Source organism: Ammospiza nelsoni, chromosome 21, assembly GCF_027579445.1.
Source record: "Ammospiza nelsoni isolate bAmmNel1 chromosome 21, bAmmNel1.pri, whole genome shotgun sequence".
Lineage (NCBI taxonomy): Eukaryota > Metazoa > Chordata > Aves > Passeriformes > Passerellidae > Ammospiza > Ammospiza nelsoni.
The window spans coordinates 5,645,449-5,658,794 of NC_080653.1; the positions used below are offsets into that span (position 1 = coordinate 5,645,449).

Here is a 13,346-nt window from a genome sequence, read left to right on the forward strand (position 1 = left end):
CTGGAAGGGGCTGCAGGGATGCTGCAATGGGCTGCAGGGATGCTGCATTGGGCTGCAGGGGTGCTGCAATGGCTGCAGGGATGCTGGGCTGGGATGCAGGGATGCTGCAATGGCTGCAGGGGTGCTGCAATGGCTGCAGGGATGCTGCAATGGGCTGCAGGGATATTGGAATAGGCTGCAGGGGTGCTGCATTGGGCTGCAGGGATGCTGGAAGGGGCTGCAGGGATGCTGGAATGGGCTGCAGGGATGCTGGGCTGGGATGCAGGGATGCTGGGCTGGGATGCAGGGATGCTGGAAGGGGCTGCAGGGATGCTGGTGCTGAGCTGTGCCCTGGCACGCACCATGAACAGGACAAAAATGCAAAGGGATTTCAGCAGAGCAGCTGCCCACGTTTCACGTGGGTGTTGGAGCTCCAAGGCTGCTCCTGCCTGACGTGCAGGTTCTGTCTCAGCAAAGGACTGCAGTGCTTCCAGAAGGATCCCTTTGCTAAGAGAACTCCTCAGAAACACAAATGAGCTTCTTGGATAAAGAGCAGAGAGCTGAGTTTTGTTAGCACTGACCTATGAAAACACTGCCCTGTTCTAATGCAAATCCACTGACCCCAGTAAGCCCAGTCCTGCCCAGATTCCAGCCCAGCACTCTGATGTTGTGGGCTTTGTGTTTTGATGAAATACTTTCTATTTTTGTATGACCTAAGAAACTGTCTTTCCCCCCTCCCCAGATTTTTAAAAGTAAATAATGCAGAATGCATCAAGAGTCTGCACCATCTCCCTCAATCACAGTTTGAGTGAGATGTTCCCAGGTCTGTTGCCCCACAGTTTGCAGGGGCTCTGCCTGATGACAGGCAGGTGTCTGTTTCCTGGGGCTGTGAGCTGTGGCTGGAACAAGCCACGTTCTGGGCAAGCGGGTCCAGCTGCTCCCTGCAGTCCTCAGGCTGCCATTCTGCCTTCCTCCCATGGGGACTGGCACGGGAGGGCCAAGTCCTGGCAGCTCATCATTCACAGCCCTCCTGTGGGAAGATGGGTGTTTGCAGAAGTGGCTGTGAGGAAGAGACAGGGTGAAACGTTAGGGGTCAGATGTGCTTAGGACTCAGCAGAGGAAACTCAATTGGTTTGCAGCAATTCTGCTTTGTAAAACAGAATGTGGTGACACAGAGGGGACAGGGGACCTGCTGTGGCCTCTGGTGTCTCTCTGGCAGGGCTGAGTGCAGCCTGGCATGGATGGTTTCTGTCCTGGTGTGCTGAAGACAACCCAAGGCTGGGAGAGCTGCAGGCACAGGAGCTGGGGAGCTGGCAGACAGCGTGGAGGAAGCTGTTTGCATTGCTCCAGCCAGGGCTGAGACTGCAAGGATGCCTTCCAGGACCAGCGGCCAGCTGGGAACTCAGCCAGCACTAAATTCACACCATTCTTTTACAAATCAGGTTGGTAAGAAAAACACGAGACACAAACTAGTGTGATTTCCATAGCAACCTCAGCGGAGGTTGAAAAGTCTTTTGTAAACACAGGGCTGAACCTGAGGATCAGCTCCGATTTTCTCCACAGAAAGGGGAAGAGAATAGAAGCTTAATAAATTCAGGCCATACAAATGAACTATAAATCTCAGAAGGAGCCATTCCCAACCTCTCTGTTCCCCTTTCTGTCACCCTCTCCACATGCACAGCACGAAGCTGTCTGAAACCCAGAGCCCAACTTCCCGGCTCTGGCTTATCTCCATAAACTGCACAAAGGCTTGTGCCCCTCTTCCATTGCAGCTGACCTTTACTGGCTCATTCTGTGACGCACACACAGCCCCAGCACATGCCATGCCATTTCTGTAGGGCCACAGCGACTTGGAATGAAATTTGGCTTGCAGTGGAGGCCTGTGCTGCAGCCAGCTCTGGCTCCTCTTCCCCACCATGGCTCCCTCCAGCTCCGTCAGGCAAGCTTGGATTTGGGTGTAGCAGCCCTCAGCTCATCCAAGCGCTGTTCCTGCAAACCCCAGGTGTGAATATGGATGAAAATGTTAGGAAAATTAATCCACAAACACCAGAGGTTTATGTCCAAAAAGGGGACAGAGGAGTCCTTTTACTTTATTTGAATAAAGGGAGAGGCCATGGGGCATTCCCCTGGGATCTCTCAAATTTTTGGAGGACGCAGCCTCCTTTTTATCCCAATTTCCTGGCCACATTTCCCTTCTCTCTTTCCCCCTTGGCTGAGGTACTTGAGAGGTTCAGACTTGCCAAAACACCTGATACCGAAGATTTCCCAAAGATTTCCCTCTAATGTATAACCCTTCCTTTTAATTTTTAATTCTTATGGAATTTAGGGCTTTTTCTTCCCCATCGTTTCTTTCATTTTTCAATGTCTAATTTCATTTATCAGCAAACCTAAAGTTTATTTGTAAAAGCAAACATCTTTTCGGAATGGAATCCTTCCCATCGTTCCTTTTCTCTCCCAGAGCTAGTTTTATCTACCAGCAGACCCACAGCTTGTTTGTAATGACAAATCCTCTATTCCTCTCACAAACAGCACAGCATCTTCCCCCCCTGCTACCTGCCCACACGGTGCTGTGGGGAGCAGCGCTGCCGTTCATCACTGTCAGCACACAAAGACCACGGGCCACGCTGGTTAATGACCAAAGTGACACGAACAGATGGCGCAGGCAGCCTGCCACGGGGGCACCAGGAAGTGCTGTATCGCTTACACCCTCACGGGGAAGGGATTTGGCAGGGCTCAGGGCGCCAGTGGAAAACACACACTGAGTTTTCACCCTGGACGGAGCGTGGCAGATGCCGGAGCTGCCTCGCTAATGCGGCCTGCTGGGGACAGCCTGCAGCCCTGAGGAGGTGTGTGAGGGGACAGGGGACAGCAGAGCTCAGCAAACACAGCTTGGGCAGGATGCATGGCCACAGCTGGGACACAGGGAACAAGCTGTGTGTGAGTTTTTGAGTGTCTGAGAGAAGGCTGGAGCCAGGCCCTCCTCAGTGGTGATGGGCCATGGCATGAGTGGATGGAGCAAAGGCAGTTCCACCCAAAAATGAGACAGGGGAGTGTTGGATTGAGCCCAGAGAAGACAAACCAGATGATTGGCAGAATGGAGCACCTCTCCTACAAGGAAAGGTTGAGAGAACTGGGATTGTTCAGCCTGGAATGGAGAAGGCTTCAGGGTGATCTAATTATGGCCTTTCAGCACCCAAATGGACAGAAAGACGCAGAAGGACTTTGAACACAAATTTATAGTAACAAATGGGGGACCTGCTTCAAACTGAAAGGATGGGTTCAGATGAGATATTAGGACTAAATTCTTTGCTGTGAAGGTGGTGTTGCTCCAGCACAGATAGCCCAGAAAATCTTTGACTGCTGCATCCCTGGAAATGCCCAAGGCCAGGTAGGAGAGAATTCTGAACAGCCTGGTCTAGTGGGTGGCATCCCTGCCCACATCAGGGGGCTGGAATAGGAAGGTCTTTAAGACCCCTCCTAACCCAAACCATCCTGTGATTCTATGAGGAAGAACTTCTTCACTGTGTGGGTGACCAAGCACTGGCACGGGCTGCACAGACAGGGTGTGGGGTGTCCCCAAAAGCCCCCTGGACACAGCCCCGAGTGCCACACTCAGGGGATTGTGCTGGATTAGGGAGGGCGGACTGGGTGACCCCAATGGTCCTTTCCAACCTGAACAATAATTCTGTGACTCTGTGCCTTCAAAGAATCCCATTGAGGGTGGCAGAGTGCTGGAACAAGCTGCCCAGGAAGGCGGTGGAGTGTCCCTGTCTGGAGCTATTCCAAGCCTACCTGGACACGTTCCTGTGTCCCCTGCCTTGCCAGGGGGTTTGGGCTGGGTAATCTACAGAGGGCCCTTCCAACTATACAGTGTGGTGACTCTGCCTTCAGCCTCCGTCCAAGCTGCAGGGTATGGACATTAAGAGGGGGAATTTATTCACAGAAATAGTGATTAGATATTGGCACAGGCTGCCCAGTGAGGTGGTGAACTCATTGTCCGTGGAGGTGTTCAAGAAACGACATGTAGCACTCAGTGCTCTGATTGACAGGGTGGTGACAGGGCAGAAGTTGGGTTCGATGACCCCACAAGGATTTCCTCGGTGTCCCTGTCCCCTCACGGACGGGATTCCGTGGCTCCCTCACACGGGGGTCCCTCACAAACCCCCGCCCCGGTCCGGCCCTCACCGCACCCGCCATGACGGGGCCGCCCGCGTCGCGCGCCGTGACGTCACGGGGGGCGGGGCGAGGCCAGGGCCGGAACATGGCGGCGCCCTCGGCCCCGCGGCCGCCCCGGCCCCGCAAGGAGCCGCAGCCGCTCGTCATCCCCAGGAGCGCGGCCGAGGAGCAGCGCCTCCGCCTCGAGCGCCTCATGAGGAACCCGGTGAGGGCACCCGCCGGGGCACGGCCCGGGGCGGCGGGAGAGGAGAGGGACGCCGAAATCCCGGCGGGGTCCGTGAGGGGTAGAGGGAGACCGAGACCCCCACCCCAGCCACCCCTTGGGTCTGTGAGGGCAGAGGGACACCGAGCCCTCCGCCCTCGGTGTCTGTGAGGTGAGAGGGACACTGGGACCCTCTCGGTGTCTGTGAGGGGAGAAGGACGCCGGGACACCCCAGCTCTGGCTCTGTGAGAGAAGAGGGACTCACACCCCCTTTCCCTTCCTCCGGGGTCCGTGAGGGGGAGTGGGACCAGCCTCCCCTCTCTCCTCTCCGTGTCCGTGTCCGTGAGGGAAGAGGAACCGCCACCCCCTCCCGGGGGTCTGTGAGGAGAGAGGGACCAGCCAACCCCCCCTTTTCCTTCCCGGTTCCATGACGGGATCGACACACGCCCCCTGCTCCTTGCCGGGTCCCCAAGGGGAGCGGGACCGACCCCCCACACTCTGTATTGCTGTAAGGGGGGAAGGACCCGTCTTTTGTGGGATGCTGTGAGGAGAAACACGCTTCTCTGGGAACACAGGGGCCCCTCGGTGCTCTGCCCGCTGGTCTTTCCTCTATCCACTGCTTTTAATGTGTGGGAGCATGACCCTGGTCCTCCATCTGGGTGTTCTGATCCTTTCCTGAGGAGCTTTTTGCCAGGAGGAGACTCTCACCCCCTGCTCTGCGTGTGCTGGAGCAGGCTGAGACTTCCCTGCAGTACGTTCTTCCTCTGACCTTGCACCATGCATTCTCCCTCCCCTGCTCTCCCTGTCCTCTAGCTCTGGCATGGAAGGTGCTCAGACACCTTTCATCATTTCCCAGACTGCTGGTAGTGAATGATACCAGTTCCTGTGAGTGCTTGGAGGTGCTGACATGCTTCCTTCTAGCTGCCGTGCTGAAAAGAGGCACAGACACTCCTAATCCTCCTGGGGTTTGTTGACCTGCAGGCCTGAATGTGAGGGACAGAGAGGATCCCTTCTGATTCTCCTCTTCTGCCTGCTCCTGATCCCTGTGCATGAAGAAATTGCTGCAGCTGTGCTCCTCCTGAGATCTGTCAGTTGGTGGAAGAGGCTGTTGTCAGACGTACCCCGCCTTTCAACAAAGTGTTAAAATTGCAGACTTTGCTCCTGGAAGATACTGATGGCTGCTTGGTTTGTTCTTGCAGGAAAAGACTGTACCAATTCCTGAAAAACTGAATGAATGGGCACCTCGACCTCCCCCGGAGTTCGTTAGAGATGTCATGGGTAAAGATTCTGTTCTTCAGATAACTCTGGTATCAGCCACAATTAACTTAGAAAAATGTTTAGCAGGGAAGGACAGAGGTGGTTTTCTGCTGCTCATTTTGCTGGAGAAAAGAGGTGTGAAATGTGCTTTGAGAGTTGATTTTTCAAGTTTTATTTGGTTCTCTGATTCCACTTTTTTGCTGGCTGTCAGAATGCAGAGAGAACAAAGCCCGTGGCACTGCAGCACGTGGGCTGCCTGCAGTGCAATAAGCTGCTGCTCTTGGTGATGACAAGTAAATGATGATGAGTAAATCTGTCCTCTCCATGGATCGATCTGAGAGTGCTCTGGAAGATTGGCAGTGTGAAGTCCTTCTTTGGACTGCTTTGAGCCTGAATCTCAGGCTGTGAGGAGCAGGCACATGCAGCAGGTGTGAATGTGTGTGCTCAGGTAGGGAGCTGGCAGCTGTGCCAGGACCTGACCCAAGTGCTCTGTGTACACTTTACTTCTGCCTGCAGGGATTAAATGGAGCTGCTGTGGTATAAATTGCCTGCATGTAGAAGTTCTGTCTTTCTTTGAGACCTCCATCCTTTCTAGAGGTTGACCTGTTCTTATTTCAGAATAATTGATCTTGGACTCAAGGTTTTATATGCTTCTGAATAAAATCTGCTTATAGTAATTCTCCCATGGCTTTTTCAAATAGCTCTGCTGTGTGCTTGAGTGAATGGTCTTGTTTTTCTGGGAGTACCTGACATGCTGGGACTCTGTTGGTGTCAAGAGCACCCTTGTTGCAGTCCCAGCTGCTGGGTTTTAATTGGGTGTTTTCTTTGAGGTTTGTATTCCTTTCCCTTGAGAAAGGGCTCGGGAGGATGGGGGAAGAGAGTGGAGCACGATGCTTAAAGGCTTCAGCATGATGAATGCTAGGAAGAGAGAGCTGTAGGAGTTTAATTTATGAAGAAACAGTTGAAAACTGTCAGTGGATGTGTCTTGCATGGGAAAGTACAAGATCACCTTTTACCACCTTTCTGTTGACCTTTATTTTATGTTGAGAAATGCTGAAAATTAGTGGGAAGCAACATCAGCAGGGTATTGTAGCTCACCTCTGCCTGTAAGAGACTGAGGAGTGCATTTCATCTCCAGTTCTTTGCCTGCCTTGATGTGCAGGGTGGGCTCTGCATGGGGGTGATTGTAGGACCTGCAGTGACCCAAAAGTGTGTGGGTTTGCAGCTCACTCTGCTTTTGCTTGTGAGCTGAGTTTTAAATGGTGACACACTCCGTGTGCTGTTGGTAGGTTTTTATCTGACAGTGCCCATTCCTGTGTCCCATCCCTCAGTGTCCAGCTGTGCTGTATTGCACTAGACACCATGTCTTACACAGCTGCAGTGATTTGTGAACATTTATTTACCTCCTTTCCTACAGACTGAGCTCTCCTTGTTGCAGGTTCCAGTGCTGGGGCTGGCAGCGGGGAGTTCCACGTGTACCGGCACCTCCGTCGGCGAGAGTACCAGAGGCAAGATTTCATGGATGCCATGGCTGAGAAGGTCAGCACAGCTCTTTATAACTCCCCCCTCCCCTCAGCTATTTGTTGTTCTTTGCAAATGTGTGTTTTCTTTGAAAGCCATGTACAAATAATGCCCTTGTCAGAGGAGTCTGTAGGAGTGTGTGATCCGTGGTGTCTGTGTCGGTACTGAAACATTTGGTGCTTTGTGTCAGACGTGCTCCATCTCCTGTGTTCCCTGGGGTCCTAGCACGCTGTAAGGCCTCATGGGAATGTGTGTGTTCTCAGGCTGACTTGAAAATGCTTTAAAAGCTAGAAATCCCTGATAACACTGCCTTGCACAGACAGAAACAAAGTGAGTGCCTGTGCATAGAGTTCAGATGTTTCTTTTAAGTCCTGATGGAGTAGAATGCCCCCTGTTTCAGGAAACACTATTGATATACTCTCTCTTGGCCGAGATGAGTCCGTATGTTAATGTTTGTGTCTCCAGTTATTCATTTGTTTTTACTGAAACGTTAATTAGGGCAGAAGCCCAGCCTCCCTCATCTGCTCTGGTGAGGGTTCCTCCCTCAGAAGGTTCCAATGTTTGGCTCAGGTTGCAGGTTAAAAATGCTGTCTGTACAGGAGCCATCCCTAGGAACGTGGCTTTGTATAAAGAAGCCAGGCAAAATCTGGCAGAGCTCCCTTCTGTATTTTGCTAAAAGACTTCTCCCTAAAAGGACATGACTTTTAAAATAAGTATTTTAATTTAGATTGTGACCAAAGTATGACATGTGATCAATTACAGCAAAGACTAGATGAGGAATTCCAGAAGAAACTGGAGAGGAATAAGATGATTGCAGAAGAGCAAACAGCAAAACGCAGAAGGAAGCGGTAAGGGCAGATCTTTCCCAGGAGGCTTGACATGGAAACCCTCACTCCCTGTGCCTCATCTGTAGCTGCATGCTCTGGATAAACACTGTCATTCTGTGTCTGCATCTATCAGCTGGGAAGTCTGGCTGTGGAAATTAAAGTTGTCAATGTCAATGTTTGGTTTCCAAAGGTAGCTGTAAACCTGACAGGCTTTGCTGGGGTGGTTTCTTTTCCGTGCCATTGCTTGCAGGATAACTTTGGACTGGTTGAGCTGCTTTTGCTGACACTGTGGTCTTGACTGCAAAATGCCTTGCTGCATATTTGTTTTAACAGTGTCAGGAAAGGTTTGTGTCTATATCTGGCTTGAGTTTATGTCTGAATCATTTGGTACCAAGCAGTTTCAGTGCAAAATTGGGTGCTGCTTCATGGGTAGGCTGCTTCTGCCTACCCCAATGAAATGTCTGGCAAGCCAAGTCTAATAAGTTAGGTGGAAATACTAAAAAAATATTAAATCCATATTTCCTTTAAATTTTAGACAAAATGAAGCACTTACAAGATTGATGCTCTCAAGAAATAGACTGACCTTTGTAGTGCAGTGACACAAGAATTTAAATCCCACTCTCTGTGTCCAGGATAGGTTTCAGAAGAAGCAGGGAATCGTGCCTCTGCTCTTTGCCAGGGTCTGACTCTGAGCAGCCTCTCCCTTGCTGTTTTGCATGCTGTGGCTGAGAGTTGCTGTGGAAAGGCCTGTGCAAAGTGGCTCACTGCCATGTTAACACTAAAGTGCACAACACAAACACTGTTGCCATCTTAGTTTAATTTAATGTGGTCCAACAGATGGCCAGCAAGTCAGATCTGGCCTGCTGCCTCTTCCCTGGCTGAGATGGAGAACAACTGTTCCAACAGCAGATGCTGCCTAAACACCAACACCTCCATGTCCCCCTGCCCTGCTCTAATGGTGTGACTTTGCCCTGCAGGAGCCCCTCTAATTTCCCTCACCACCCTTCTCTGTCCTGACCCAACAGGTTCAGTTCCTGGCTCTCTGTTTCAAGAGAATTCAGTTGTGCTGTTGAGAGAGGAGCATGTGAATGTCAGGCTGCTCTGCCTGTATCTGCCATTAAGTTCCCAGGTTGCCTTTGCTGGGCAACGAGAGCTGGGTTGTATGAATTGAAATTCCCTCTTACCCCCAGTGCTACTCCTAGGGCCTGACATCCTGAGAAAGCACAGCCAAAGAGGAAGGTCAGAGCATACTGCACTATTTTGATTTTCTTCAATTGAAGTATGTATTACTGGTGGTTTTTTCCCCCAGTGTTCAGTTTCTGCAGTCTGGGTTTTAACACCATTTTCTTTTTGTGTTTATTAGCCTAGGTAGATAAAATGTGGGGGCAGTTTCATTCTTGTTCCATCTGTGTTCTTGGAGATTCTTGTGTATCATAGTTCTGGTTGCAGTGGAGTCATGAAAGGCTTTAAAAAATTCCATTAATCTGAAAACAACATAGAAAAGTTTCTCTTGATCACATGCTAAATTTGCTCTTGCTGAATTTTCAATTGAGGCCAAATTTAAATTGAACTTCTCTTCTGAAATCAGCTTTTCCAGGATGTCTGTATTATGTCCTTTATCAGTGCATGAATGTGCAGAAGCTTTACAACATTGGATTTGCCAGAGAGTCTTTTCTCTTTGCTTTATAGCCAGAAGTTAAAAGAGAAGAAACTGCAAGCTAAGAAAAACAAACTTGAACAAAAGAAGCAGGAAAAAGGTCAGTGAAATTTAGTTTACTTTTCTCAGGACTTGGTTCTGTTCCTTCATTGAAGCTTAGAAGGTTTTGTTCCACCCCCCATCCCAGGCATTCTCAATACATGGATTAAAGCCTGAGCCTTAAGCTTGTTATTTTAGCTGATGTTTCAAAATCCTCTTTGAAAGCCATGTATGTTGAGATTTAATCTTACAAATAACTTGGCTGTTTGTGAATATTTTCCATTTATTAGGGGGAATTTTGGACAGCAAACTCTGGAATCTGAGTTTGTGGATATTTTGCCCCAGCTATTCTGATGAACTGCAGATTCAGAACTTCACCTGAGGTTCAGAAAGGCAGGATTGTTCAAGGCTGTGCTTTTTTAAAGTATATTTTGAATGTGTATGGGAAAACAGGTGGAAAAAAGGCAGAACTTGGGCAGCAAAGTTATAATTTTATGTGTAAGAAATTGAGCCACCTTGGTACTATCTGTTCCACAGGACTATTTTATTTCATAGAAATAAAGGTGAAAAACCTAACTGCTTCTGTTCTTCTGCAACATTAATGTTCAGCAATGTCAGTGTAACTGTTTGCTCAAACTTTTGCATATTTGTTGCCTCTTTCCAGTGAGTATATTTTGGCCTACTCTTTCAATGTGAATTAGCACACAAATGGTTAATGTTAAATTTACAGCAGTTTCTGGTAATTCTGCTGGAACAGTGGCTTGCCTGACAGTTCTACCTTATTTGTGCTTTGCTTTTCAGAATTGGATCTGTTTCAGCTGAACCACTGCCAGCCTCTCATGTAAACATGGGAGGAAAAATTGTTAGGTTAATTTTACTTGTGACAGCAAGTGAATGTAGCAGAGTGAATTTTTTTGGTGTTTTGGTCTTGTTATTTTTTTTTATTTTTTTAAGCTACTCATTTATGAATTGTAACTGGGAGGAGAATTTAAGTATGAGTCAACATTTGTTCATTTTGAGTGAACAAACAGAATACCCATCCCTTAGGGAGTGGCTGGGAGAGAGGAGAGCTGGATCAGGGACTGGCACTGAGGTGTGGGATTGCCCTGTACCCGTTGTGGGGCAGGAGTGGTTTTGTTTGGCACAAGTTCCTGAAAGACAGAATCCAAACTCTTTGGTCTTTGTAATAGTTCTTAACTCTTTACAGTCTGTGTAAAAGAGTTCTATATGTAAAATAATAATATCAAGGGGGAGAGGAGTTCTCTCTTAGCCATTTTTGGTCAACTGAGAACAGCTTTTTTTAGTTTTGTGTGCCCTGGGTTGTGATCTGAGAGTTTTTTCAAATTGATTAAAATGTATTTGTTGGATATAGCAGGAAAACATTTATCTTCCTTTTTGAACGAATAAATTAAACCTCTGAATTGCCATGTTTCATCTTTGTTGTAGTAAAAACATAAAGAATAAGGGTTGGCACTGAATGAGATCAGCTGTTGATGAGCAAACTCCCAGTAAACGCTCAAAGTTCAGCGCTTCACCACGTGGTGGCATCAGACCACTGATCCTGAATCCCGCGTGAACTGGTCAGGACACAGAGTGTGACTGGGCCTGAGGAGGAGGAGAGAGCAGAAAAATGGCCTTTATGCCATTCCTCATTTTTGTTATCGGTTATTTAATTTCTAGTAGATGTGTCCTGGTTTTTTAGCAGACTTCACAAGTTTTCTGTGACCCTTGTTAACCTTAGGCATATCTTAATGAGTTCCTGACTGATAGTATAGCAAACAGTCTGTAAAAGTTTATGTCACCTCGTGGAGTTTCTGTGGACTTGGATAGGTTGTAGGAATACACTGAGTTTTGCCTGTGCCTTCCCAGTGCTGTGTGGGATCCTTCAAATTTCATCCCAGCCTGCAGAGGTGAGATTGGGAATGAAATAATCATCACCTCAGTGTTTGACTGCCTCTGTTAGAAAGAAATAATGTTCCAGAGGAGGTGGAGGTGTTTAATGATGGACTTGGTACTGGAGATAAGGGAATTCCCCAAGGGAGAATTTGACATTCTGAGCTCCTCATCACCTGGTAGAATTAATAGAACCTGATTTGTGTTCCCTGAGTATCTGGGACTGCTTAGTTGTGAGATGCTTAACAAGGGAGACACAGGGGAATATGTTACCCTCTGTGCTAATTAGCCTGACCTAATCCACATTTGCTGAGCACCTGAGAGTGTTTTGCTGTGAAATGCTTGACAAGGAAGCCAGGTGGGAACAGCTCATCCATCCATTCATCCTGTTTGTGTTTGTAGAACCTGGGCAATCCCAAGAGCAAGGCAGCAGCGAGGATGAGGAAGAAGAGGATAGCAAGGAGGAGGAAGAGAAGGAAGATGATGCTGAAGAGCCAAGTTTTGTAATGGGAAGAGGATGAGGCCTTCCAGGGACAGCTGGAAACACTGTTCATTGCTTTATATTCAGGAGCATGAAAATCTTTCATCTCAGCCAAGCAGAACCCATTGGCGTACGTTACATCTGCTTAGCGGGGCATGGCCTTCACGTCACAGGCCTGAGAGAAAATGATAGAGAAATGCCAAATAAGAGATTTTTTCTTAATTGCTTGTATAACTGCTGTGCAGTCTGCTCTAAGTTTGCTCTAAAGAGTCAGCCATAAGTCTCTATGACCCTAGAGTTCTTTCTGAAATGGCCCAGAGTGTTTTTTCTGTCTGAAAGCTAAAACGTAACTATTACCATTTAAGGGAAATATTACTGTGAAGGCTACGTATTCTACTTATCTTGAAGCTGGTAGCAGTGGGATACATGAATCTAGGGGAAGAGTTTAACCTGAAGTAGAAAAGTGGTCTGTAGCCAGACTCTCCTGCACTGTGAGTGTTCTGCATTTGGGGTTTTGTATGGGGTCATCTCTAACCCAAAGAAATCAGTTTATGTTGCTAGACAAGTTCTATAGATTTTTAATCTGGATCCCTTTTTTAATGCTAAAACTTTCCCTATTGCTTTTCTTCCATGTTTTCTAAATTAATAAAAGGGATGTGTTGGATTGTTCTGTCTTCTATTTTTCTTTTTGGAAGAGGATTTCAGTAAAATAAAAGAGGTGCTGCAGGAAGGGACAAAGAGATCAAGTGATGTGGCACACATGAAAATATGGAAAAAGGTGTAAGCTGCATGTTACTTTTTGCTTTTGAATTAGAACAATACCTTTTCCCAAAGATTGTGTGTAAAGCCTCCGAATCCTGTGGCAGAAAGGCTTGGAATGGAATCATTTTGCTTGTGCTCAGCTTCCTGTGATGACACCTGCCTTTCTCTCTGCTTGAGCGCTCTGCTTTGCACCTTGGATTCCCTGGTAGGAATCTTTATATCTCTCTATATATTTACTTATTGGTGCTTAAAGCATATGCAGTGGTGGTTTTACTTGTAACTCTGGTTTTTGTCTCTTCAGTGTATCTTTAATTAGAAGTGCCTGCTGGCTTTCAGACATGCTCATCCCAGAGCCTTGCATCCAGAATGCGGTGCTACTTCTTCTCAAGCCTTGGTTAATGCCAAATTATTTTAAGCAAAAACAGTAAAAAGGGAGAATCTCTTTTTAGATTTCGCCTTTGTTGGATAGTGCTGCCAGAAATCCTGCATTTTGTCTGAGCTGGCTTTATGTAATGGCTTCTCCATGGTATTACCATGGTGGCTGGGAAGCAG

The 13,346-nt window shown here is 48.0% G+C and overlaps 1 protein-coding gene across 1 annotated transcript; it reads left to right on the forward strand.

The window, feature by feature from the left end:
• Positions 1–4,224: 4,224 nt before the first annotated feature.
• On the forward strand, positions 4,225–12,696 carry PRKRIP1 (PRKR interacting protein 1). Its single transcript, XM_059487180.1, has 6 exons — positions 4,225–4,360; positions 5,557–5,635; positions 7,053–7,153; positions 7,898–7,983; positions 9,652–9,719; positions 11,954–12,696. The coding sequence occupies exons 1-6, from the start codon at positions 4,241–4,243 to the stop codon at positions 12,070–12,072; spliced, it is 573 nt and encodes a 190-aa protein (XP_059343163.1). The 5' UTR covers positions 4,225–4,240; the 3' UTR covers positions 12,073–12,696.
• Positions 12,697–13,346: the final 650 nt, after the last annotated feature.

Excerpts from the sequence above, each read along its gene's own strand:
- PRKRIP1 (XM_059487180.1), top strand. The coding sequence starts at position 4,241 with ATGGCGGCGCCCTCGGCCCCGCGGCCGCCCCGGCCCCGCAAGGAGCCG. Across the intron at positions 7,984-9,651 it reads GCAAAACGCAGAAGGAAGCG|CCAGAAGTTAAAAGAGAAGA; the intron begins GTAAGGGCAGAT and ends TTTGCTTTATAG. Across the intron at positions 9,720-11,953 it reads ACAAAAGAAGCAGGAAAAAG|AACCTGGGCAATCCCAAGAG; the intron begins GTCAGTGAAATT and ends TTGTGTTTGTAG.